The sequence below is a fragment of the Balearica regulorum genome, chromosome 23 (assembly GCF_011004875.1).
Source record: "Balearica regulorum gibbericeps isolate bBalReg1 chromosome 23, bBalReg1.pri, whole genome shotgun sequence".
Classification (NCBI taxonomy): Eukaryota; Metazoa; Chordata; class Aves; order Gruiformes; family Gruidae; genus Balearica; species Balearica regulorum.
Genome location: NC_046206.1, coordinates 7,647,702 through 7,675,113, shown reverse-complemented (window position 1 = coordinate 7,675,113; position 27,412 = coordinate 7,647,702). Strand labels below are relative to the sequence as shown.

Here is a 27,412-nt window from a genome sequence, read left to right as displayed (position 1 = left end):
CCCGCTCGGTCCGGCATCTCCAATATGGCGGCGTCCTGCGGCTCCTCGCAGCTCCCGGCCGCCGAGCCGCCGCTGAAGATCCCCAAGATGGAGGTGCTGTCGCCGGGCTCGCCGGGAGCGCTGAGCGACGGCAACCCCAGCCTCTCCGACCCCTCCACCCCCAGCGGCGCCTCCCCTCTCGGCCCGGGGCCGGGGCCGGCGGCCGGCGGGGCCGGGCTGGGGGGCGGCGGCGGGGCGGGGGGCCGCGGCGGGGCCTCGCCTTCCGTCTCCTTCTCGCCGGGCGGCGCCGCCGCCGCCGCCGCCGCCGCCGCTTGCCGCGGGATGTCCTGGACGCCGGCGGAGACCAACGCGTTGATCGCCGTCTGGGGCAATGAGCGGCTGGTGGAGGCGCGGTACCAGCAGCTGGAGGGCGCCGGCACCGTCTTCGGCAGCAAGGCCCCCGGGCCCGCCATGTACGAGCGCGTCTCCCGCGCCCTGGCCGAGCTGGGCTACGAGCGCACCCCCTCCCAGTGCCGGGAGCGCATCAAGGTACCCCGGCGGGGGGCGGGCGGCTCGTCCCCGGGGAGGGAGGGGGGGGGGTGCGGCGGGTGTCCCCGGGGCTCGGCCGCCCGTCTGCCTGCGGGTGGGCGATCTCCCGGGGCGCCTCTTGTCCCCGGGGCTGGGGGCAGCCCGTCCGGGGGATCACCCCCGTGGCAGCCGTTTTCCCGAGCAGCCTTCGGCCCTGGCCGCGGGTGTCCCCGGGGCTCAGCCCCCGCCTTCGCCCCGTCCCGGGTGCGAGGGTCTCCGTGCCCCGCTGCTCCCCGCAGCGCCCGGTTGGCACCTCCTGGCCCGGAGCAGGTTGGGCGCCACGTCCCGCGGGTTCAGCCCTCGCACCCGCGGGCATCTTTCAGACGCTGCGTCCTTCGGGTTCGGCCACTCGGTTCCTCCCGCACGGGCGGGCTGCGGCAGCATCCTTTGGTCCTGAGCGGGGAGGGACTGCGGCGTCCCAGCCGTTCGCAGTCCCCTGCAGCGTCCTTTCCCCCGGGTTTTTGGGGCACCGCATCCCCCCAGTTGCCTCCTCGCTCCACGAAGCCCCCGTGGGAAAAGGGGGTTCCCAGTTACTGCAGTAACGAGGGGCGACTTGGGCTCTGGTTGCCCTCTTGCACTCGTGGCTCCCTCCTTAGCTTTGGAGCTGCTTTACAGGGTACGATGTCCTGCCCCGGCTCGTGCCAGAGCGTGCTGCGGTCTCCGAACCCTCTTTAATAATTGAGCCACGTTGAACCAGCCCGATGGGCTGCGTCTCCTCTGGCGGCAGGTTTTAAAGAGGGATCTTTCCAGTTGCATCGTTCCCTGGGGAAAAAGAGAAAGGCTGGGTTTGGTGTCCGGCTTGGGAGTCCGCTTGTACAAAGAGGGGATGTTTGGAGGGTCCATGGATGAGGTGGCTTTTCTGTTTATAAATGTGACTGGAGCTCGGAAAGGCGAATTAAATGCTCTGAGCTCCCTCCGGCTTTTATTTTCCCCTTTCATGACCCATTAGGCTGCCCATGCAGCCACTTAAAATGCCGATCAATCGAAAAAAAAAAAAAAGTAAGGTCTTGTTATTGCTGGGGATCAGCGAGGCTGTTAAATACGTGAAATAAGAGATCCCGCAGTATCGGGGATGCTTGGGAATAAGGGAGAGAGTCACTCTTCGATCCCTGTTGATTAGAACAGCCTTCATCCCTGAAAGTAGGTGGTCAATACGAAGCAACCCCCCTTCCTATAGCTGTTTTAATGTATTTTCCTCGTGTCATCCTGTCATATTTGCTGCTCAGGGATTTATTTCCCTCGAACACATCCAGATATTTTTTTTGAGAGGAACGTTGCTGCGCCGCAAAACCTCTTCGAGTCCCTTGTTGGCTTTTTGAGGTGCTCGTTGCTTAAATCGTTTTTTCTGCGGACCTTTGGGCTTTGCCTCAGGCTGGTGTGCGGTGGAGAAGTTACCCGAGGCGGTTCGGCTTTGTCCACGAGACTCCGACGGTTTCAGGTTGGGGTGGGAGTTTACGCAGCAGCTGTAGAGGGCCGCTACCCCAGTTTTTGACCATGAATTCTTTGGGGGGTGCTAAGCAGGTCATGAGGAGAAGTTTTACTCTTAAAGCAGCCCAAAACTGGCTGTTCGCGTTCGGACGATGCTTTCGGATGGAGCTGGTCACGGGTTGTGGTTGCTTTGGGGCTGGAACAAGCGTTTTGGTGACCGTTGGAAGATCCCATCCTCCCAGCGGTTTGTGAGCTTCTTGCAGAGGAGGGCTTCTCCCCCTTTCCCTTAAGAACTGATGCTGGAATGCATCTTCGCCCATAAAATATTTAAGTTTGAAAGAAACTGCACATCACACACATGTCAAACAGCGTAGAAGAAATGAAAGAGCACAAAGCTTATATTTATCACGTTGCAGTGGCTCCAAGAGCGGCTCTTGACAGACCCGTTAGATGTTTCCAGATCAACGCGCGATACGTCGGGGCTGATGCTTCTTCAGTCCCGTAAAATCCGGTTGAAAGGTCTGGCTGGAAGGGGGTGGTTTGCTTTCCATCCGTGTGCTGTCCTCTGCCTGTACTTGTTCACAGGTCGGGCTGTCAGCCATTCAATGTCGGTTGTGCCCGATGTCCCACGCCCGTCGTGATGTCGCCCGAGCTTTTTCCTTATCCTGGATCCCAATCGCGTGAGGGTTTTCATGGATGCAGTCGCAAAAATGTGGCTTTTTCCAAAGCCTTTGGGCTCACAGGAGGTTTTTCACTGGAATCGCTGTGCAACGAGCGCTCGCTGGGGTTTCTCGCGTTCACCTTCTTACGGGGATTATTGGGGTAGTTGCAGTAGCCATTGCCAAGCCTAAAATCCCAATTTTTGTAGGATTCCAGGCAGAATCGGCTACTCTTTCATGCTCGACCAAGAGAGAAAATCACTTCTGGGTGTGGAGGGGTCGATGCCTGAAGTCATCTTTAAGACAGAGTAGGACGACTTGAACGCACTGTTGGAACAAGGGAAGGTCGCAGGCGCTTCGTAGTCCCCTGCTGTCAGCTTCTGAGCTGAAAGCGGGGCTAGGGAGGTGACGATGAAGGATTTCGTCTTCCGTTTATTATCCGTAATGCTCCATATTTCCGTGATTTTATAGGCTTTGACTTAATGCCCATCAAGGGAGAGTAGCGTGAGGATTTACTGATGTATTATAAGTGTAAATCGTGCTTAAAACGTGTCGGATTCAACTTATTTTATAAATGCGTTTTAGATAAGAACTCGATACTGGCTTTCTTCGGGACGCCCGCCTTCCCTGGACTCTGCCAAGGCTTGAAGAGCGAGTTAGAAATGAGCTGGAAAGGAAAAAGTCAACTCCGAAGAAGAAAGTTTTCCAGTTGTATTCTCTCCTAATTCAAACAGGATGCAAAGTAAGGTCCCGGTTCAGATTTTCGTCTGTCTCTTAACATCTGCATGTGCTTTTCTGCACATAAGCAGTGCTGGGAACAAGACTGCTGTCGGGTTCAAGCCACTCTGGAAGTGTCTGGTTCAGATTTAGGGATTCACACGTAACCTTTCCAGGAGCTTTTCCTGATTTCTTCCTTTGGAAAGAGATCTTGAATCCGACTTCACGCCTCTGGGGTTGGTGGATCGGTGAATTTGGCAGTTGGGAGCTGCAGGAGGATTGAACCATCTCTGGTTTTGCCTGTTGGCTTCCCGGAAAAGCCGTCTTGCGCTCTGTAGTTGCCTCATCCTGGCGTGTCAGGTTGTATCCTTAATCCTTGCTGGTTTAGTAATCTCTTCTGGCTGTCCCTGTGACATGCAGTTGTCGTTAAAGAGTCATTTACCACATGGTTTTCATCCTTCTATTTCCTGAATATCTTCATGATCCAGGATTTAACCTGGTTTGCGTATCCCAAAACTCGTCACCTCTCTCCAGCAGCGCGTGGGAGAGCCTGTAAGCTTTAAGGTTTGACCTCAGCGCCGGTGGCTTAAGGCAGGTGATAAAATATTTGGCAAAACCCTTTCCAGCTGATTTCGATGTTTCAGCCGCAGAGCAGGAGGTTAGCTGTTAACTCCAGTGCCTTAAAATCCTTAAAAAAAGTTGCCGTTCAGCAGAGGGAAACTCTTAAAATGAATTCAGGGGCATATTTAACATGTCATTTCTTCAGCTACCACAGAAATGCTGGTTCTGCTTTTTATTTTGTGAGCGAGCCGCTGAAATTTGTTCTCCTCTCCCCGGAGTCGGTGCCAAGCCGTTTATTCAAAGAGGAGCGGCTCCGACATCTAATTCCCGGCTGTAGGAGTTCACGAGCCCCACTGCCGATCGCAAACCCACTGCCCTGGGGTTGGATTTTCCCGTAGGTAGCGACCAGATGGGTGACTGGAGGTTTCTGCTGGGATGTGGTTGTCTGCTGAGCGTGTAATTTATTTTTCAAAGGAAAAATAAAGAACTCGAAGACACTGGTTAAACCCTCGGAGAACGTAGGCACAAAGGGGAGAAGTGAATGCCGCGAACCCACGTGAAACAGGGAGGAATGAGAAATTACACCTGAACATCAGCCACTGGTGTTTCTCACTTTAAGCTACATGTAAGGTGATGACGGGGGCTTACGGGGCTGTGGTTTTAGCTGCTTTACGATGTAAACAATCTTTAAGTCTTGCGTGAAGCTGTTCCTAAGGAAGGAAAAGCTGCGCTAACTAGACTCTCAGAAGTGACACTTGCCATAATCTAGTTTGACCTCCTGCGTGATATGGGAGATTGGATTTCACCCAGAATTTCATTGCCGGGTTCAATAACATTGAGGAAGGTCTTTTAATTTGAAGATCTCAAATGATGGAGCGTCGATACTTTTCATATCAACCGCCCAACTGTCCACCTTCGAAACGGTTTTGCCTTCTACTTTTCTTTGAACGCATTTTAGCTTTGTTGTGCGTTCATTATCTCGGGCCTGGATCCTCATCCCGGTCGCTCCGCTGGCTGCAGTGCGTGCAGGTGGTGTTCAAGTTACCTCCGGATCTTTCTCTGGGTTAAATAGGTTCAGACATGCTGGTCTTTCCAGGCTGGGTCGTTTCTTGTCATTCCTCGAATCCCCTCCAGCAGCCCAACTTCTCGCTGGAGGATCTCACGGGCCCTGGTAGGTGGGAGCAACTTTCTGTTGACGTTTATAAGCAGGAAAAAATAAACTCTTCAGTGATAAATAACAAATTTACTTGTTTCACTCCTTCTTGGACGTATCGTGGGGCTGCTGTTGAGGAGCATCTCTGGGAGGAGAGCGTTGCGTGGAGCGAGCCCTCTCGCAGAGCAGCTGATCCGCTCTCTTCGGCTGGGGTATTTGCAGAGCAGTGTCATGCCGGTAAGAATCTGTCTCGCTTTGCAGGTGCAGGACGAGTGTCTTTTACTGTCCAGTGGTGTCTGTAATACTCTGGTCCGGTCGTTCTGGCATACCTGAGTCATCCACTGCTTGTTGCATGGGTACAGAATGATTCCCGGAGGGAGCTGGGAGCAAGCCAGGAGGTTATCTTGTTGGGACAGAACCCGTTGATGGCCAGGAACTCATTGCAGAAGGACGAGCTTGGTGAACTTTAACATCAAATCTCAGTTTGGGAGATTTGTGAACGTTAAATTTTAGGTTGGGAGCACACAGTTTTTCCCTGTCATGCTCCTTGACTGTGGAGGACTTGGAAAGGTGTTAAAAATTCTCCTCGAGGTTTCTGTCACTCAGTCTTAGCCAGCACTCGCAGGCAGGTGGAAATTTCAGGCATCCCATCAGCATCTGTTATTGCAGAGCCTGCTTTGACATCAGGAAGGAGTGCCGGCGGCAGTGATGGTTGATCCTGGATTTTATTTGGTTTAGAAGCAACTGGGTGCACCTGAAATGCTCAGCAGAATGAAGCCGGTGTGAAAGGGTACCGATTCAAACGCCGGTGTGGGAGCCGATTCGCTTTCCTTACTCTTCCTCGTTACGCTCCGTCCTGCTAAGTGGTTAAATTTGAGGGCCGAGTAGGCGACGCTCTCCAGACTGCTGCGATCTCGCCAGTTACCAACCCTTCAGCCCGGTCCAGGTGAAAACTAAAGTTAAAGCCACCTTTGATCTTTCACTTCCAGCTTTTCCCATGGATGTCGGTATTTCTCCCCACCAGTTACGTCACAGACCTTTGCCGAGAGACACTTGGCCCCAGGGTGGGCAATGACATGCTGCCAGGGTGATGTTGCACGTAAAGGTGTTTTAGTGTTCTGAACCACACGAGAGGTTTCCCCTGTGGTGCCACCCATGCTGATGCTTTCTGCCTCCCACCTGCGGGAGGATTTCTGCTGCTCTTCTTCTTCTGGAGGGGCACGTGGCTTTGTGCTGCTCGTTCGAGAGCAAGACCCAGCAGGGATTTGAGTCTGTGGTCTCTCACGGGTTGCTGATGGAGAGATGACCTCTCGAGTACGTCTCAGACTGCTTTGGGCTTTCCTTGAAAGGCGCTTTGTGGGTGGCACAGCGGTGTTTGTCCCCATCACAGTGGTTGCGTGAAACTTTTAAGTTTGCTTTTAGGAACGAGCGTGTTTCTGAAGGCAAGACAATCTACTCAAGCATGGCTTATTGCTCTAAAGTAACTAGTGATGGGTTTTAAACACTGGGTTTGAGCGGGTCGTGTTAGGGCTAGGTTGAACCTTACTCATGTGTCTCTGCAAGCCGAGCTCTGTCTGTAGGACACATCCATCCTGCCTAAACCCTTCACAGAGCCACAAGTCGATGACTGTGGTTTTGCTGAGGGTTTTGCTGGTCCGCCTTCTCAAACTCTAACTAGTTACTCTTCTTTTCCTCCAGTGCTGTCTTAAACCAGGAGCTCGGCACATCGGGAGATGGAGGTGCCCAGCCATCTGCCTTTCCGCGGGCAATACTGGGGAGTTTCTTCTCTCTACGTGTCTAGCTCGATTGGCATCAAATCCCTGAGAAGGGTATGAATAATTTTACTCTCGGCGCTCTAAGAGCAGCAACCGATGGAGCGTCTTCGCAGGTGGCTATTTTGAGACGCAAGGTGTAGCCCGCCGTCACTGCAGGGAAGTTCGTTGTCTCTCGGCACTGCATATCACTGTATGATTATCCAGCTGGGCCGCAGATTGTTGTACCCCGGCTTCATTCCCTCTCGGTTGCTGGCAAAGTCCCTTCTCCTCTTGGGACATCCCCATCGCTTTCCTTATTCTGTACTGGAGAGCCTCGGGCTGGAGCCGAATCCTTCCGGATGTCCCGGACGCACCGGGATACGATTGAGGTTTTGCTTTTTGGTACAAAGCATGATTTATTTTGGCTGCCGATGTGTCCTCAAGCGCAGTGCCCTGGCAGATGTACTGGGGCCTATGCGGACCAGTCCGTGGCATCTCCTGCCACGCACGCTGGCGAAGTTTTAAAGGTGGGTTTGCACGAGGCTGCTTGTGTTTTGCAGAGGAGTGTTACGAATTGGTGTCTCGTGTTGGAGGCACGTTGAAGTCATCAGCTACCTTTCTGCAGTGGTGTGTGGCAGTCTCAAGAGTTTAAGGTGTTCTTTCTTCTCCTTTTATTCTGGATAGAGCACAGAAAGAGGGCTTCTCCTGGCGATATCCCACGTGAGTCTCGTGTTCTCCTGCCTCGCACACGTTTTTTAACCTAACAGTCCATGAGCTAGCAAGCTGAGCAGAGCTATCGGGCCACTGTAGACAGTTCTGTTTCCTTGTGCTCCCACCATCCAACTCGGGAATGAAAACTTCAAGACCTTTCACTGTGCCAGTCATCCCTACGTGTCCTACTATTCCAGGCTTCAAAAGCCATTTCTTTTGTCCCAGTGTAGTTTCTTCTCGTGTTGGTTGTGAGCGTCCTGGCGCGACAGGGAAGGAAGCTGTTTGCTACTGATGTTCGTAAGTCAGGACATAAAGCCAACAGCTCCTGTTAAGTAAAAGAGCATCTTTGGAGATGAACACCATGCTAAGTGGTGCTCTGTGCCATCGGGACCCCTTCTAGGCCAGCTGCTATCGTTTAATAGACTTAAATAGATTAATGCAGACACATCTGTAGGCCACCTAACTGCTCTGCAGAGCCCGGAGCTTCTCGCTGAGTAAGAGTACGTCTCAGAGCGGGGATCTGGAGTTCCTTGTGTTGGAACATCGCTGGGGTTATACGTAAAAAGCTCTCTGTGGCATGCTTCTCCCTCGTCTTTATTTTTTGCTGGGAGGACTGTGTCTACAGCCTTCCTCAAAGTCGCCTCCTAAGGCTTTTCTGATCGTCATGCTGCAGTTCCTGCAGAGTGATTGGTTCTCCCGTGGCTTCGCTTGTAGAGAAGATGAGGGCTCGTAAGTTAGAAATGGTGAGAAAAATCCACGTTGAGCTTTTTGACTGTCTCCTCCTTTGGATTTCATAATTATAAATTAAGCGAGGATAATCTGTCTTCGTATTGCAGGCAGTGTTGCAGAACAATAAGCAAAAGCCTCGGTCTCTTCCAGTCTGTGCAGTCACTGGGCAGTCATCAGGTCTGTTTTCAGTTACTTGTCCTAAATTTACTGGTTTCTTGTCTATCTGTATCAATATATGTATGTGCACTTTAGGAACCCTGGAGCAGGAGTTGAGCTGGACACCGGGAGGAATAGAGGAGGTGCGTAAGAAAAACCTAGATCTTAAATCTTGGCGATCAGATTAACCTGCTGGGAGAAAGGCTTCTGAACCACTGAGTGCTATAAAATGTCCAGGGGAGGTTTCCTCAAGTCCGAGCAATTATTTAGGTCTGAGAAGGAAGAGCTGGGAGTCTTGCTTCTCCGGGAAACAAGACCGAGGAGCCACCAGCTGCTTGGCCGCAGCCTTCCGGTGATTTTTTGAACGCACCAAATTGTAGATTATCTCACGCAAATTTTAGGTTATCTGTTGCCAGGTCCAGAAGTAAATCATGCAGCCAGGTCCAGAAGCATCTAGGCAGTAACCTCAAAAGTTCTCTTAGCTTGCAAGAGTATCGAGCATTAAGAATATTGCTCATTTATTTTTACCCCCTTTTTGTGTTGCTCCCTTTGGACCAGTCTCCGTGACTTGACGCCAAATTATTTTCACGGTAAAATAAGCCAGTTTGCAGCCTGAACAAAATAGTTAATTACTACTAGGCTACAACCCGGTATGAGATACTCTGTACCCCCATCAGTAGGGAGAGATGTTTGAAGCACACGCTTAAAATCGAGCAAGTGGCTGCGGACGTCGAGTGTTCCCAAGGGGGCTTGGCCAAGAGTATTGATGTTTTTTCGTTAGCCGAGCTGGAGACGGTTTGTTTAGTGTAAAGGCTGCTGCTAAAATCAGCCAGAGACACTAAATCTGCAGTTAACTCCCATGGATAAGCGAGGGCAGATGTAAGAACTGGGATTTGGGAAATATATTTCCAAAAAATCTGACTTGGTTGGATTTTAGAAAGAGTTTGGGAGCGAAACAAGAGTTTGCCCATATCCCTTGGTGAGATTTGAGCTGAAAGGAGAGAAATTGGAGTGAAAAATCTGGGCGATGCATCCTCCGATGTGCTTTTCCTCTGAAAGAGAACCAGGGCAAACCAAACCATTTAAAACCGCCTCAATGTTCTTGTTGCTGAATTTTAACAACCAAACTTATCTGTGCCCCCAGCCCTAAGGATCCCAGTGTGCCCCCAGTGAATATCAGTGGGTTTCTTGGCCACTTCCTTGTTTCCAGGTTTTTGTAGCGGGTTGTTTTTTTTTTTTCCTCCCCTGCTTGCAGACGGAAACTAATTTGATGTCCATCCAAAAAGGATCTACCTGTTTATCCCCAGAGGTAGTGAAGGCAAAATCGGGAAGGGTTCCACCTTAAACCACTGAAAAACTCTGGTGCTTATTGCTGCCTGGGTGTTTATGTGGGTTTATTTTTTTTTATTTTATTTTGTCTTCTTTTTGTGTGTGTGTTTTTTGAAACAGCATCGTAAAACCGACTTGCTGCTTAGTGGTTTTGCTTCTGCCCCCAGGGCTCTGAATATCACGAGGAAACTGGTTAGCAATGTATTCCTTTCCTGCTGATGCTGTTAAACCGGTATATGAGGAGCATTAGGTAGGTTCAAGCTTTCCGGAGATGTAAAGGTTCCTTTTGGGGGAAGAAAACCACGAGTGGTTTTTGCAATGACATGTGCTTGAAAGTCTGTTACAGTCCTCCTCCAGAAAGCAAGGTGACGGGACTAGCTCTTCCCAAATTAATGCTGCTTTTGAACTCCAAAGGTGGCTTTGCTATTCAAGCTAGAACCTGAGCAATCTAATAAATTTAATATGAAAAAAATTAAAATGTTTTCTAACACTCTACCAGTCCGAAAACCATCAAGATCCAGCAAACCTGGGGCACATCATTATCTTTCAAAAGCAGAGTGGTGGTGGAATTAAAACCACATTGAGGGACACGCATGAAGATTTTTTTATTCCCCCCCCCAAATAGCTGTGCGTTGCTCCGGATCGGGGGGGGGGGTTGAAATGTGGATGGAAATCGTAGGCTGGTACGGCTTTGCCTTGCTGTCGCGGGATGCTAAAGGGATCACCAAAAGCAGACCAGGTTTTTCCATCCGTCTGTACAGAAGGTTTTGGCCTCAGCACAGTTTTTAAAGGCTTGTTAGACAGAACCATCTTAGTATTGTTTCTTACTTAATGCTTGATATCAAAGTCTGGGAATTGGGAGCATTATTGATTTGACCTCTTTTAAATTTCAGCAGCTTCACAAGAGACAGAGTTAGTAAGGAATGCAAAATATGTAAGTAATACATATTCTCCTAGCTGAATAGCTTAGGCATATACATTTTGTACCTTGTGTCTTCTTAGCAGAGTAAGGAAGGTTGGACCGTCTTTGCTTTGGGGGACTCTTCTTTCTCTCTTTTTTTCTTTCTCTCTCCTCCCCGCTTCACCTTCTGCAAGCTGTGGGCACAAACACCAGCTCTGCTTTCTCCTCCTCGTAGTAGGTGTGCATTTTCTTGGCTGGTTGGTATCTCTGACTGGGGAATCTCTTGGTATATATATATTTTTTTTTTTATTTTTTTTCCCTATGTTAAATAGCAGATCTGGGGATTTATTTTTTTTTGAAGTGGGGAAGAGAATAAATCGCCCGAGTTAAATGTGGCGAACCTGTAGCTGCTACGCAACTCTGTCCTGTGTCGTAGATGTTAATGCTAAAATCGCTGCAGTGGGAACGTTGGATACATACAATGCTTCCCAGCAGGCGTAGATTAATTTGGGAGCATTGCATCTAGCTTGCGAGTGTGGGGAAAATACTGATCAGCAGAAGTAAAAAAAAAAAAAAAAAACAACCAAAAAAACAAACCAAACCCAAACCCCTAAAATCTGCCTAGCAGCCCTGTAACTGTCTGCAAGTGAATGTCTGCTCTTCCAAGCCATTGCCATCTGATTTAACGTGTGTTTTCCTGTCTCAGACCCTTCGCAGGTGCTACAGCCGCGTGAAGGAGCATGGCGTTGGGAAGAGGAAAAGCAGCTACACGTTCGAACAGCTGGAGCAGGTGTTTGGGCAGGGAGGATGGGACTCCCAGCCCTGCCAGCCCGTCCTCATCAACAGCAGCGGCTTGTACCAGGAGCTGGAGTCGGACGGCAGCACGATGGAGGAGTATTCGCAGGAGGACTGGGGAAACCACAGTCAGGATCTTCACTGCTACCAGACCGGCGAACAGGAATTGGGTAAGATTTCCATCCTCTGATTTTTATTTTTTTTTATTTCTTCCCCCCTGATCTCACATGTACGCACTTCAAACTTCAAGACCAACTTTCATTATTTCGGATGTAGTGTGCTGAAGATAGTAAACACCTGGTGGTTTTGGGGAAAAAAGGGAAAGAAATTCCCTACTTCATCATCCCCGTGGTTCCCGAAGTATTTTAGGATCGAGGCTTGAGTTTAAAGAGCCTAGCAGGAGGGAAGAAGGGCTGCATGGCCAGAAACAGTGGAGGAGGCGGCCACACGTTCCCTGTCTCTCCATCCCCTGCTCAGTTTTACTTCCCCTCGTGGGATCAGGGAGGTATTTTCCCTTTCAGTGGGACCCTGTTTTTTGGAGGTCCTTTAGATAAAATACTGTTCACTGACATTATGAACAGAACTTCAGACCACTGCTGTTAATGCTGGTGACTAGAAATGGTGCTCCTTCCTCTATACCCTAACTGTTTTAAATATATAAATATGCTTATATCCAGATGTGTGACTTTTTTTAATAAAAAAAAGCAAGCTTACACTCTAGGACTGAGAGCTAAACCAAAATCCTCCACGCACTCTGCTTGGGCAAATTATTGGTGTCTCTGCATAAGAATCAGTATATTAATTAATTTGGAGATTTGTTGCTTATTGAACTCTGCCAAACGGAGCAAGGTACCACGTTCTTGGTTGAAAATGCACACTGATCTGAGCGGTTTTGTGAAGAAGTGGGTTTCTTTAGGAATATTTATATCCCTTGAGCCACTGATCTTATGGGGGCCTGTTCCTCCCTTGCCTGAGCAAGGAGGTTATTTTCACGGTGGAAACTTTAAGTGGATCAAATACAATGGAGACCCAAGCCAAGCGGTAGTTGGAAAGTGAATTGGATATAGGCTCTTGGTGCGATGGGTTGGTGGGGTTTTTTTCCCCTCGTGATTTGTAGGATGAAACGGGGAGAGGAGGTGCAGTCACGTATCCGTACACATCTGTCTTCAGGGGACTCGTGAATTGGGACGCTTTGAAAGAGGCTTAAATCGCAGCTTAACACTAAAATTTGCAGGTTGGCTGTTAACCACGTTCCAGTTCTCCCAGACTTCTTCCCCAGGGGATTTATAAGTCAGAAATATGCGGGAGAGAACCGGTGGGGAGAAGGCGACGTTACAAAATGTATGTAAACGACTGTTAATTCTGTCTAGTTTGATTCGTTCTGATGAGTCAAACCCTGGTTTCCTGGTTTGTCACCGTTTTCTTTCAGCCGAATCGGAGACATTTGTGTGCGCTTGGGCTGACGATATTCGTGTTCGGAGAAGTTATGAGAAAAGCACTTAGCGCACAACGTTGAAATGGAATACAGATGCGCTTGTTCTGCTGCTTGCTCTGCAAATGTGCCATTGAAAGCAGAATAATCTTTTTTTTCTTTCTCCTTTTTTTTTTAAACAATGTAGTTTGCAATTAAATGGATTTGCGATTTTTAATAGCAGGAATTGTAGTCTTGTCCTTGAAAGGTTTTGCACTTGCAGAGACAGATTTAGCTCTTAACTGACCATGTCGCTTCCAAGGAAAGTAACATTCACTTACGGAGGATTTAGGAACTAGAACTCTCTTGTGTAGAACTTGGTGAACTGCCTGGTTTAGGAAGCAACTTTGATATTTTTTTATTATTTTATTTTATTTCAGCCTTAACAGGGAAAAAAAAAAAAGCCCCAGTAACATTATTTAAAATATATGTTGGAATTTTACCTTTCAGATGAAATGCCAACCACAAAAAGAACATTAAAGATAAAACAGGAATCTTCAGAAGACACGCAGTAAGTAATTTATGAATGTTTTACCCTGGAATGTATTTCCCTGGGGATGTTGTGCAGGAGGGGAGGATATTTGAAACTTCTGATTATAATTATAAATACATTGTGCAAGACTATTCATACAGTTGAATCTGCTTTATGCATTATTCCAGTTACCTCAGAACATCTGAAAAGCTTCACAACTCTGTCTCTCCTTGGCCTCGTCGTTCAGCAAACGAAATGAGACTTACTACGTGAATGCGAGGACTTAAAATGCGGATAAAATACCCGTCAGATTCGTTAGGGATGTGTGTGGGCAGGCTGTGCATATCCTGACCGAGGCCAAACTCTTGGATCTATTTGTAATTTTGGTTGGTTTGGGTTTTGTTGGGTTTTTTTGCCATTTGCCTCTTTGGCTTCGGGTGTTTTTGCTGTTTGCCTCGCTGGATATAAGGAAAAAAGAGAATATAGGAGGAGTGGAGGAAAGAAAGAGTGAGAAGAGGGACACAGCACCCCGGTAGTAGCATTGGTTTGGTGTGAGTAAGGCTCGCAAGAAAAGCTCATGCGTTTCCCCTCCTTGGTGGGGAAGGCATGCCAAAGCTTGTGATTTTTTTTTTCTTATTTTTCTTTTTATAACTTTCCAGAGCTGACTTGTAACCTTTTGGAGCAGTTAAATCTGACAAATACCGGAGTATTTTTGAATGCCTTAAATTCAAAATCTCCCTTGCCTTGCCAACAATAACACAGAGCATTTTGAAAAATGAACGGAATCGTGCCGTATTTACTCGAACCGGGGCTGCTCTCTTCCGACCTTTAGGGTTTTAAAACCCCCGGGGTGGTTGTAGATCTGCCCGCAGTGAGAGTGAGCCAGTGCAAATTGGCTCGCAGACCCTTCTGGGTGGGTTTCCACGTGCGAGCAAGCTCCCCCGCCAGTAATTTTTGTAGTGTCATCTGAAGCCGATCTGGTATTTCCTATGCTGGAAAAGGAGCTCCTGCGGGGTAGGAAGTCATCAGAGGCTTTTTTACTGTAACTAAATGGAAAAAAAGTCCTCCAAAACCTAAAAAAAAAAAAAAAAAATTAATAAAAAAAGATTATTGTCATTGCAATGACCTAGCTTCATCAAACTCCTCGTTCAGATGAATTTTTATGGGACACAAAGGTGACTTTTTTCCCCTTAACGTGGAGCAAATTCAGTTTAGCGACTCAGGGATGACCTGGAGAAAAATAACCTTTTTCAGTATAAATGTTGTTATTACCTCTTCAAACAGTTTCTTGGGACTGTTCTGGGATAATTTTACCTTTCAAGGCCTGTTTTAGGGAACTGCATAGAAAATAATCCTGAATTTTCTGCGTTGGAGGCTGGGACTGCCTGAAACTTCCAGGTTTTATTGTATAGGTGGACGGCTGGATTAGATTTGGTAGATTAGACTTCTTGGAGTTTTGTGGTTCGTTTATTTTTCCCCCAAAATTCCCTCTAAAATGCACACAAGTCTCTGAACTCTCGGGCGTTTTGTGAAGCGTGCGGGTGGTAAGCCCACCTTACATGCTCAATGGAAGCACAGAACATTTTCCAACACAGATTTGCTAAAAATTGGCTTTTTCCCCCTACTACAAGAGCAAGGAGCGCTTAAACTCTGGCTTAGGTTAAAACCAGTCAGGGGAAGCGTGGCTGATATGAAGATAAGCTGGGTATTTATTAATTATCTTCAATAAATAGAATTGTGTCTATTCTTAAGAGCCACAGGCAATAAATAGATGCCAAACTTTTTCACCTCTTTGGCCAGCATTTTAAAACACATGTAATTTATTTCGAAGAAGGTCGGTCGGGCTTCCGTTCTTCTGCGTTCTTGGGAATGTGCAGATTTTCAGCAGAAACAATCTCAATAAAATCAGAGGGAGTAGCGGAGCATTCAGATCCTTTGCTGAACCTCACGCTGCGTTTTTTTTGCCGTGGAGAAACTGCTGTGTGGCGATGCTGGGCTGTAAGCATGTGTATTGCCAAAAATCTTGTCTTTTGCTTCCTCCTTTTCTTCCCCTGGGATTTTGGAAGGGTTTTTGGAAGGGTTTGTTTTTTGGGGGGAGCTAAGCAGCTTGCAGAAAACCACGGGAGCAGACATGCACTGTGACATTATTTTCCTAGCAGAGGTTGTGCAAGAGTCTCTCCAAGTTGCTTGCTGTAGGAAATGTATCCCTGAGCTCTCTGAGCGCTGGAATTTATTCTGGCTCTTCTTTTCCTGATAAAACCCACACGTGTGAGGCTGCTGTCGCTGTCAACTGACTGCAAACCTGCGGAAACAGGCAACTTGTTTTTCTGTGGCTGCTCTGCCGGCTTGGCCCCATCAACAAACCTAATGTGTTGTGCTCGACACGTTAGCACGGAGGGCGCTGCCTCTCTTAGCTTCAGGTAGTAAATAAGCCTCCAAAAACGTATAAGGATGTATATTTCCCGGGTTGCTTTATTTTAGGCAGTGTAGGAAGCGAAGAGCAATAGGTAAGCTGTGCGCAGGTCCCGTGCTCTGTCAGCTGGACTCTTTTTTTCCCCATGTCAGCTCTGCTGTTGTGTCCCCTCAGGACGCTGCTGCCTCCAAATAAACTGTTTTGAAAAGTGAAACACTGCTTAAGACTCTGTTCTGCTATTTTAAATTTATTCGAGGAGCGGTTTTATTCACCGTGGGCTTTGTGAAGATGAAGTAGAAGAAGCTTGGGGAGCTGGGTCCTTCACGGAAACCAGCTGTTTCGGCCTCTTTGAAGTCTGCTTTTGTTTGGAAACGGCGCCTTAGAAAGGATTTGCACCGCATCTCCCGTCTTTTTCCTCATCTGAATTGTAAAAGCTTCCGAGGAGAAAGAAATACAGAGGTGGTGGGTAAAATCCAGCTCTAGGGCACCTTCTGCAGATGAAAAATGAGATTGCTCTGGGACACACAGCACTGACACAGGGCAAACCCTCTGCTAGCTCAGACTTTTCTGTTGGAAAATAAATAATAGTAACAATTTGACTCTTATTGCTTCTACTTCTCCTCGGCCGAGTTGTGGAGATGCTGATAGAGCTGGGAAAAGCGAAGCTCAGTGGGGCAGCTGCCGAGTCCTGCTGTAAGTGGGAAGAGGAGATGCTAAAACCGAAAAGCAGACCTTTTTAAAATGTCTTTTTTCCCTCTTGTGATGGATTCCCTCCATGGAAAACCCTTCTCTCCCGTATGCAAGGTGCTGCCAGGGCTCATCTCTAGCGAAATTATTCCTCTTCCCAGCAGGAGCAATTTGATGAGTGACTAATTTATATTTTTTTTTTTCCATCAGAGCTTCAGCTCTATTTTATGCCGAACTAAACTTAGCAATTGTGTTTATAGTCTAATTAATAAAGGTGGGGGCTTTTTTTTTTTTTTGGTTCTTAGCTCTGTTCCTCCGCTGTTGAATACAAATCTACCCACGCTGGTTTTTTCCTGTCTCTGGGTTTGGATGGGACTGCTTCCTTCAGCTGAGTTCAGCTGTCTGTCTCGAGTCGCGTGAGCGTATCACAGCGGGGAAGCGCAGGCTCCATGCTACCAAACACGAGGTGACACAACGTTTGTCACCTTGTCTGTCCGTCTTGTCCCCAGAAGGTGAACTTGCACTTCCAAACATCTATAAAAAGATATTTTTCTAAGCGTAGCGGTGCTGTGCTGCTGAAGAAGCATCAGGGAAGGCATAGAGAAGCTTTGAAACAGTCCAGGCTTGTATTGCTGCGGCGTTTGTATGTAAATATAGACAGATTTGGAGTAAATACATATTTTTCCTGTATGGTGTTTCTCTCCTTGCTGCATCCTTTGCTGCTGGACAGGGGGAAGTGGAAGTGACTCCTCAGAAGTAACTTAAAATAAGCGGGAGCTCATTGAGGATGCAACAGGCGTTTTTAAACCCCCCTGGCTCAAACACAGCTCCGCTTGCCAAGCAGGTCCCCTCCTTGGTGCTCGGAAAACTCACTCATGCTTCGATCATGGCGGAGATGCACTTGCCGAAATGCCTTTCAAGATCTCTGGGAATTTTCTGGCGCGGTTGCTGCTGCTCGATAGTTAAGACGGGCGACGTGCTGATGGATGCCGTTCCTCCCGTTGCCATCAGGAGCGAGCCTGGCTTTGGGATCTCAGCCTGGACTACTTGGACCTGGTTTGGGGGGTTCGGACACCCCGCCGGAGGTTTGCAGAGCTGGTGTGCACCAACCATCGTGTGTCAGGTTGTTCAGCGTGGAGCCGGGTGCCTTCAGTCTGCCCTGCAGGCACCACATCACCTGAGCGACAAATGGCGCTTGGAGAACCGTCCCAAATCACGTGCGTTGTGTTTACACCTCTAAAAGCAGCATTTTGAGATGAGGTTGGACCTCTCCAGCGCCGCAGGAAGGGGCTGCAGCTCTCAACCACTTTTTTTCTTCAAACCCATATATCAATATGATTATGAAAGAGACCTTCTGATCCACGCGGGGATTTTTTGGGCAGAAAGGCTGATTTTAGGGAGTTTAAGTGAGCTTCGCAAAGGAGCCCACAGGAGGAGGGGAGTTCAGGTGTGTCGCGCAGAAGGAAACCATCGTCGCTTGGAGCAGGGGCTGAGGATGCAGCATGTTCTGGTGGGGTGTGGGAGGAGGAGGGATCCTCCTGGTGACGCGCTGACCCCTGTGCGATCGTGGTTCGGCTTCATGGATAAAAGGGAGGGGAGCTGCGTGGAGCAAGTTTTTAAATCCCATTTGTTGAACCTAGAGAGATTCCGCCGTTACCAAATATGTCGCGTTATCTTCCTACAGCTTTGATTATAGGACAATAACTCCTAAAATGAGTAGTTCTCCCTACTAGCTAATTACACCCTGAGCATCTCATTCATCCTGGAAGAAGCTGTTCCAGCTTGCTACAGCCGTGCACGAACGCTCTCTCCTGATCGCTTAGCAAAGCGTAAATCCCACCATGGGAACTCGCTTTGATACTGCCATCGTTTACCGAGAGCGAAAAGAAATCTTTGGAAACGCAGGGATTTCTTTTATCTGATATCCAGAGGGATTTCCGCTATCGGTTGTGTCCGGGCATTGTCTGTTCCTTGAGCCATGTTTCTGATCCAGTGCTGGGATCGAGCATTTGTGGGGTTTTTTGGCTTGGTGTTTTTTGGTTTTTCGTTTTTTTTTTTTACAATTACAGCCCCGTTCGCCCACATTAATTTTGCAGTAATTACGAGGTGGAGGCGTTTTGAGTGGTGGTCGCAAATTAGGGATGCGGTTGCGGTTATCTGCAACAGACCGTGTGCCAGTGGGAACACGCGGCTGTAAGGAATAACCCGGTAACTGAATTCGCGTTTATTTAGTGGCACCAGAGATGCATTTGCTTGCAATTGCTTTGAAGCAGCTCAGGTAGGAACAGGATGTTTCCACCACCTGGTTTTTGGGGAATTGCTAAGAGCAGAAATCTTTCTCAGAAGCTGAATTTGGGGATTTATCGGCTCCCATTTTCTTTACCAGGTTACTCCCTGCAGAACTTTCGGAGTGAAATCTGATTTCCAACAGAGATTGTAGTTTGCCTGAGAGATTGGAAGGAGTTTGGGGTGGGTTTTTCTTTGGTTTTGCTGAGTTTTTCCTGGTTCTGGCAAGGACAGAGTTAATTTGACAAGGAGCCAGGACAGGTGAGCCGAGCTGGCTGGGGGCTATTCCATATGACGTCATGCTCACCATAAAAGGGGGGTAGTCCTGCAGGGGAGGGGGCAGCGCGGTTCTGGGACTGAGCATCCGGTCGGTCGTTGGATCGGTACATTGTTCTCTGTTATCACCCATTGTGAATATCTGTTATCAGTCTGACCCAAGTGCATTAAAACAAAGTTGTTATAAGCATTTATAATGTTATTGAACAGTCGCTGGTCATGATGATGTTCTGTTTGGTCACATGGCTCTGGTTTGTAAACTTGAGTTTACTCTATGTAATCCCTGTGGCGCTGTTTATCACCTCTGGCAGAGGGGTTCCTGTTCTCATGTTGTTGTATTGTGTGATAATGACTTATGATAAGATATCATTGACAGGCATGAGTCTGAGCTGGTATGTGTATGTAGCATTTCGGTCAGGCCCGTACCTTGGTCAATATCTTTCAGAATTGATTAATAATTGCACCCAATCTATGGGGAAGACGGGGGGGGATACCTTCTCCCACTCTTTTAACTCCCCTTTTCCCTTTTGGTTGGTTACAACAATTTTGGAGAATTTTGAATACCCTTGGAATGTTCAGGCCGGTATACTCCTATTGCTAGGTCTCCTGCATGTTTTCCAAGTCCTGTTCAGGGTTAGCAAAAATTGTTTCAAGAATATTACCCAGGGATATTCCCCAAGGCTGAATGGTCAGGGCTGGCATGGCATGTGGGAGAGGATGGGTGGGTATCTAGAGACCTTCTCACCCCCAGTGGTTTGGAGCTTCACTCCTGAACAATTGCAAGACCCTGATAAAACGGTAGAATATTTGAAAGGAAAATGCTGTGGGGATTCTAAGGAGACACAACTTATTGCGCTGTGCTGGGCCCTGGCCACAGTTTATCAAACACTGCTTGACAGTAGACAGCACCACCCAGAAGGAGAGAGCGGACCCACAGGCACTGCAGCTGCCCAAACCCCCGCAACAGGCACTGCAGCTGCCCAAACCCCCGCAACAGGCACTGCAGCTACCCAAACCCCCACAATAGGCACTGTAGCCGAGCCAAAAGATCAACCCACACCAGTATCAGTCGCCCCTATACACAAAAAGAAATACACAAAGAAATCGGTTCGCTTAGTGAGAGATGATGATGAACTGGGACCATCACGAGAACAAGAAGAAGAGCCAGAACCAGAAGTGATCACCCGATCTCTGTCCCTGAGCGAGCTGCGAGATAGGCGGAAAGATTTCAGCCACCTTCCAGGGGAGCACATCATTACCTGGCTGCTCTGCTGCTGGGATAACGGGGCCAGTAGCCTGGAATTGGAGGGCAGGGAGGCCAAGCAGCTAGGATCCTTGTCTAGGGAAGGGGGCATTGACAAGGCAATTGGGAAGAAGGCACAGGCCCTTAGCCTCTGGAGGCGACTCCTGTCAAGTGTGAGGGAAAGGTATCCTTTCAGCAAAGATGTCGTATGTTGGCCAAGCAAGTGGACCACCATGGAGAGAGGTATTCAATATCTGAGGGAATTAGCTGTGCGGGAGATGGTTTATTATGATCCGGACAACGCACAGTTGCCCACAGACCCCGATGAAGTCCAGTGTACCAGATGCACGTGGCGAAAATTTGTACGAAGTGCACCATCATCGTATGCCAGCTCACTGGCAGTAATTGACTGGAAGAGTGAAGAGGCACCCACAGTGGATGAAGTGGCTGGTTGACTCCGGCAATATGAAGAGAGCCTTTCTTCCTCCCTCGTCTCGGCTGTGGAGAAACTGTCCCAGGACGTCTGGCAACTCAAAGAGGATATATCGTACTCCCCACCTGTACAGACCTGTATTTCGGCTGTTAGGAGTAAGCGTTTTTCTGCTCCGGAGAGGGGATATGGAGCATACACACCAGAGGTATCCTGTGGTTTTTCCTGCGTGACCACGGAGAAGACATGAGGAAATGGGATGGGAAGCCCACCTCAACCCTGCGGGCACGCGTACATGAGCTACAAGGCAAGACAGCTGTAAAAAGGGACTCTTCCAGAAAGGACGCTGCTCCAGTTTCCACCGGGCAGCCCCCCAGATCAAGTGGAAGGCCTGATCGCACTTATGATCCTCTTGAAGGGACTTCTAAGTCCTTTTTGCAAGAGATGAGTAGTGACTATGATGAGCAGGATTAGAGGGGCCCTGCCTCCAGTCAGGTGGAGGAAAGGGACAATAGACTGTATTGGACTGTGTGGATCCGATGGCCTGGCACATCAGACCCACAAGAGTACAAGGCCCTAGTGGACACGGGTGCACAGTGTACCCTAATGCCATCGAACTATGAAGGGGTGGAACCCATCTCTATTTCTGGTGTGACGGGGGGATCCCAACAGTTGACTCTGTTGGAGGCTGAAGTAAGTCTAACTGGGAATGAGTGGCAAAAGCACCCCATTGTGACCGGGCCAGAGGCTCCGTGCATCCTGGGCATAGACTACCTCCGGAAAGGGTATTTCAAAGACCCAAAAGGTTACCGGTGGGCTTTTGGAATAGCTGCCTTGGAAGCGGAGGAAACTGAACCATTGTCTAGTTTGCCCGGTCTCTCAGAGGACCCTTCTGTTGTAGGGTTGCTGAGGGTTGAAGAGCAACAGGTGCCGATTGCTACTACAACTGTGCACCGGCGGCAGTTCCTCACCAACAGAGCCTCCCTGGTTCCCATCCACGAGCTAATTCGTCAGCTGGAGGGTCAGGGAGTGATCAGCAGAACCCGCTCACCCTTTAACAGTCCCGTATGGCCAGTGTGGAAGTCCAATGGCGAGTGGAGGCTGACGGTAGACTATCGTGGCCTGAATGAAGTCACACTGCCCATGAGTGCTGCCGTGCCGGATATGCTGGAACTTCAGTATGAACTGGAGTCAAAGGCAGCCAAATGGTATGCCACAATTGATATCGCTAATGCATTTTTCTTGATCCCTTTGGCAGCGGAGTGCAGGCCGCAGTTTGCCTTCACTTGGAGGGGCGTCCAGTACACCTGGAATCGACTGCCCCAGGGACGGAACACAGCCCCACCATCTGCCATGGACTGATCCAGACTGCACTGGAAAAGGGTGAAGCCCCAGAGCACCTGCAGTACATTGATGACATCATTGTATGGGGCAACTCAGCAGAGGAAGTTTCTGAGAAAGGGAAGAAAATAATCCAAATCCTGCTGCAGGCTGGCTTTGCCATAAAACGAAGTAAGGTGAAGGGGCCTGTGCAGGAAATCCAGTTTTTAGGAATAAGGTGGCATGATGGGTGGCGTCAGATCCCAATGGATATTATCAACAGAATAGCAGCCATGTCCCCACCAACCAACAAAAAGGAGACACAGGTGGTCTTAGGCGTTGTGGGTTTCTGGAGAATGCACATCCTGAATTACAGTCTGATAGTAAGCCCTCTCGACCATGTAACCCAGAAGAAGAATGATTTCAAATGGGGCCCTGAGCAACGACAAGCTTTTGAACAAATTAAACAAGAAATAGTTCATGCCATAGCTCTTGGGCCAGTCCGGGCAGGACCAGATGTAAAAAATGTGCTGTACACCGCAGCCGGGGAGAATGGCCCTACCTGGAGTCTCTGGCAGAAAGCACCAGGGGAGACTCAAGGTCGACCCCTGGGGTTTTGGAGTCGGGGATACAGAGGATCCGAGGCCCGCTACACTCCAACGGAAAAGGAGATATTGGCAGCCTACGAAGGGGTTCGAGCCGCTTCAGAGGTGATTGGCACCAAAGCACAGCTCCTCTTGGCACCCCGACTGCCAGTGCTGGGTTGGATGTTCAAAGAGAGGGTTCCTTCTACACATCACGCAACCGATACTACATGGAGTAAGTGGGTTGCACTGGTCACGCAACGGGCTTGAATAGGAAGCCCCAATCGTCCAGGGATTCTGGAAGTGATCACAGACTGGCCAGAAGGGAAAGATTTCGGAATGTCGCCAGAGGAGGAGGTGACACGTGCTGAAGAAGCCCCACCGTATCATAAACTAACAGAAGAGGAGGAACCATATGCCCTCTTCACTGATGGGTCCTGTCGCATCGTGGGAAAGCATCGAAGGTGGAAGGCGGCTGTATGGAGTCCTACACGGCGAGTTGCGGAAGCTGCTGAAGGAGAAGGTGAATCGAGCCAGTTTGCAGAGGAGAAAGCCATCCAGCTGGCCTTAGATATTGCTGAAAGAGAAAAGCGGCCAACACTGTACCTCTGTACCGACTCATGGATGGTGGCCAATGCCCTGTGGGGGTGGTTACAGCAGTGGAAGCGGAGCAACTGGCAACGCAGAGGCAAATCCATCTGGGCTGCCCCACTGTGGCAAGATATTGCTGCCCGGCTAGAGAAGCTGGTTGTAAAGGTACGTCATGTAGATGCCCACGTACCCAAGAGTCGGGCCACTGAGGAACATCAGAACAACCAGCAGGTAGATCAGGCTGCCAAGGCTGACGTGGCTCAGGTGGATTTGGACTGGCAGCGTAAGGGTGAATTATTTCTAGCTCGGTGGGCCCATGACACCTCAGGCCATCGAGGAAGAGATGGGCCCGTGATCGAGGGGTGGACTTGAGCATGGACGCCATCTCACAGGCCATCCACCACTGTGAAACATGCGCTGCAATCAAGCAAGCCAAGCGGGTAAAGCCTCTGTGATATGGAGGACGGTGGTTGAACTATAAATATGGGGAAGCATGGCAAATCGACTCCATCACACTCCCACAAAGCCACCAAGGCAAGCGTTATGTTCTTACAATGGTGGAAGTAACCACTGGGTGGCTGGAAACATATCCTGTGCCCCATGCCACTGCCTGGAACACTATTCTGGGTCTTGAAAAGCAAGTCCTGTGGCGACACGGCACCCCAGAGAGAATTGAGTCAGACAACAGGACTCATTTTTGGAACAACCTCATAGACACCTGGGCCAAAGAGCATGGCATTGAGTGGGTGTATCACATCCCCTATCATGCACCAGCCTCTGGGAAAGTTGAAAGGTGCAATGGGCTGCTAAAAACTACCCTGAGAGCAATGGGTGGTGGGACCCTCAAACACTGGGACACACATTTAGCAAAGGCCACCTGGTTAGTTAACACTCGGGGATCTGCCAATCGAGCTGGCCCTGCCCAATCAAAATTCCCACGCCCAGTAGAAGGGGATAAAGTTCCTGTAGTGCACATGAAGAATATGTTGGGTAAACCAGTTTGGGTTATCCCTGCTTCAGGCAAAGGCAAGCCCATCTGCGGGATTGCTTTTGCTCAGGGACCAGGGTGCGCTTGGTGGGTGATGAGAAAGGATGGGGAAGTCCGGTGTGTACCCCAAGGGGATCTGATTTTGGGTGAAAATAGCCAATAAATTAAATTGTATGATGTTAATAGCTATACACTGTATTATTAGTATAACCATAAGAATCACCCAAAACTAATGAAGGATGGACTTTGGAAGTGACTTCAACTGGTGCCCAGGAACTTCATCGAAAATTACATCTGTGACCTCCAGACTGCGAGCATGGACCATACCAGATACACCAGCCGTGAAAAAAAAAGACTCCAGATGCAGCGTGCAACAATCCAGCAGCACGCACCTTTGTTCCTGCTCTGAGACACTGTAATGGCAGATGGAACCCAAAGCCATGGACTAAATGAACTCGATGGACACTTTATAGAGCGATGGCCCATGGAGTAAGAGAATGGTGTCAGTGAAATAACCTGGGCATGATGTAGATGGTATGGAATAAGGGGTGGATAATGTCCTGGTTCTGGCAAGGACAGAGTTAATGTCACAAGGAGCCAGGACAGGTGAGCCAAGCTGGCCGGGGGCTATTCCATATGACTCACCATAAAAGGCCATATGACGTCATGCTCACCATAAAAGGCCATATGACGTCGTGCTCACCATAAAAGGGGGCTAGTCGGGCAGGGGAGGGGGGCAGCGCGGTTTTGTCACAGTTCCTGGATGGGCTGAGCGTTGGGTCGGTCGTTGGATCGGTAACTTGTTCTCTGTTATCACCCGTTGTTACTCTCTGTTATCAGCACTGTTGTTGATCGTTTCCCTCTCCCTTGTTGTCCCAGTAAACTGTCCTTATCCCAACCCTCCAGGCTTTGCCGTTGGTTTTCCCATGTTGTTCTCCTCCCCATCCCACCAGGGGAGGGGTGAGCAAGTGGCGCGTGGCGCTCAGCTGCCGGCTGGGCCTAAACCATGTCAGTTTAATTTAAAAGAGCCCACCAAAAAACCTATCAGGGTGGTGTTATAATCCGTAAATACACATATTACTAGGGGAGGACATATACAGTAAGAAAATACCCATCACCCAAAAGCAGCCGAGAAAGCCGGCAGGGATTTCTGTTTTCCGAAAGTGGGTGCGTTTGCCAGGATGGTTTTGCAGCTCCAGTTAACTGATGCCTTTATCCTTCTCTCCGTGTTTTTTAATTTCCAGGAAGCGCGACGTCATGCAGAATATTATGCAAATCTTGGAGTCGGTCCAGTTGAAGTGGGAGCTGTTTCAGAGCTGGACGGACTTCTCCAGGCTCCATCTTTCTAACAAACTGGCCATTTTCGGCATCGGTTACAACACCCGCTGGAAGGAGGATATCCGTTACCACTACGCGGAGATCAGCTCGCAGGTACCCCTCGGCAAACGGCTCCGGGAATATTTCAACTCGGAAAAACCGGAGGGTCGGGTTATCATGACCAGAGTGCAGAAAATGAACTGGAAAAACGTTTATTATAAATTCCTGGAGATCACCATCAGCGAAGCCAGGTGCCTCGAGCTGCACATGGAGATCGACTGGATACCCATCGCTCACTCCAAACCCACCGGAGGAAACGTCGTTCAGTATTTATTACCGGGAGGGATCCCCAAAAGCCCCGGCTTGTACGCCATCGGTTACGAAGAGTGCCACGAGAAACCCCCCTCCCCTCTCGCCGAGCACAGGGGGCCCGATCCCGGCAGCGAGACTCAGGGGGAGCTGGAGGTCCCTTCTCCTCAAGCCTCCCTCCGGGTGGATATGGAATCCGCCCGGATTATCTACTGTTACCTCGGCATCGCCGAGGTCCGGACTCTCCAGCAGTGCCTGTTTTTACACTTTCAGGCAAACACCAAAACCTTCAGCAAAGATTGGGTCGGGATCAACGCCTTTTTATCTCAGAACTGCGTCGTAGAGCCCGGCGTGTCGCCCAAATCCATCTACATCAAATTTGTGGAAGTGGAGAGGGATTTTCTTTCTGCCGGCTCTTTGGTAGAGTGCCTGGAAAAAGCCATCGGATACCCCTTAAAATTTAACAACTGAGTCTCGTCCTTCATAAGGATTAGGGCTTTCCGCCCCTTTTTTTCCATCTCGCTACCAGACGCTTTCGGATCCTGTCCGTTCACAGCCGGGCGAGTCGGACTCTTCCGCCTGGAAACGAGTTTTGGGGTGAAAAGAGGCTTGCGGGGTGCTTCCCGCGAGCTCATCCCCAGCAAGCAAAGCGCGTCCTGGCTCTCTTGCCGGATGGACCGGCCGGTTTTCCTACCGGAGCGGCGCGGCGAGGAGAAGCCCCCAGCCCGTGAAACGACTGTAGGTACATTCCACATCGGACAAGCACGTACACGTGGTGTTTTCATACAAAAAGCTGGTTTTTTTGGTTTTTCTTTATTCCACGGTGTCTCATTTTTACGCATCCGTCTCTCTCAAGTGTTATTATGGATCTGAATAAATAAGCAATAGATAACGGCAAGTTAAACCTTGAATCACATTAAAGGAGACTGTTTTTCAAAGCCACCCTTAGATACTATTGTATATAATTTAGAACTTCACTTTTTTCACCCGTCGAGTGTTTTCCTCTCTCCAAACAGTGTTGCCTGCAAAAAAGACTTTGGTTTCTGTGATGTATTCCACTTTACTAGTAGCGTTGCCATATCTGCTTTTATTTTATTTTATTTTTTAACATTAAAATAATTCCTGGCCTTTTTATTTTTCTTTTTATTTTGTTTTGGGTCCTTTTTTTTTTTTTTTTTTTCTTCCCCCCCCAAGTTCTAGTTAACCTCTTTGTGAGAATAACCTGGCAGCTGGGAAACACTTTTTTTTTTTTTTTTTTTTTTTTTTAATTTTTATTTTCGTCGAACCATGCTTATGGATACAATCAAAGCTGTGAGAATCGGGAAGGGGGATTTTGGGGGGGGGGAACAGGGGGACGGGGGGACACGGGGATGGGGGAGGATGCATTTAATGCCTTTTTCAGATGTGTTACTATATAAGCCCCATTATCTTGCTGGCTGGCGCTGGCGGTTTCGGTTGTTTTTTATTTTCTAAAGCTCATCGATCGGTGAAGTTGTGACATACGATGAATGTGTCGGTCCTAATAAAATCAAGCAAACACGTACAGGCTGCGGCACCTCTCTTTC

General features: G+C 49.0%; 1 protein-coding gene across 24 annotated transcripts; it reads left to right on the top strand.

Moving 5' to 3' along the window:
• MSANTD2 (Myb/SANT DNA binding domain containing 2) lies at positions 1 to 27,390 on the top strand. Of its 24 annotated transcripts, none has more exons than XR_012838722.1 (6): positions 1 to 528; positions 8,387 to 8,456; positions 8,532 to 8,578; positions 11,383 to 11,630; positions 13,382 to 13,442; positions 25,466 to 25,543. XR_012838722.1 is itself a non-coding variant. In XM_075774377.1 (6 exons), the coding sequence occupies exons 1-6, from the start codon at positions 25 to 27 to the stop codon at positions 26,316 to 26,318; spliced, it is 1,722 nt and encodes a 573-aa protein (XP_075630492.1). In that variant the 5' UTR covers positions 1 to 24; the 3' UTR covers positions 26,319 to 27,390. The 24 variants fall into 24 exon arrangements, 11 of the variants coding, with proteins under 11 accessions (XP_075630492.1, XP_075630488.1, XP_075630482.1 ...); XR_012838730.1 differs by lacking the exons at positions 13,382 to 13,442; positions 25,466 to 25,543 and adding exons at positions 9,932 to 10,014; positions 10,658 to 10,698 and having other exon boundaries at positions 11,372 to 11,461; XR_012838728.1 differs by lacking the exons at positions 13,382 to 13,442; positions 25,466 to 25,543 and adding exons at positions 9,885 to 10,014; positions 10,658 to 10,698 and having other exon boundaries at positions 11,372 to 11,461.
• Positions 27,391 to 27,412: the final 22 nt, after the last annotated feature.

Bases quoted from the DNA above. Each gene is read 5' to 3' on its own strand.
- MSANTD2 (XM_075774377.1), top strand. From the start codon at position 25: ATGGCGGCGTCCTGCGGCTCCTCGCAGCTCCCGGCCGCCGAGCCGCCG. The intron at 10,699-11,371 runs GTAAGTAATACA...TTCCTGTCTCAG, and splicing joins TAGTAAGGAATGCAAAATAT to ACCCTTCGCAGGTGCTACAG. The intron at 13,443-25,465 runs GTAAGTAATTTA...TTTAATTTCCAG, and splicing joins GAATCTTCAGAAGACACGCA to GAAGCGCGACGTCATGCAGA.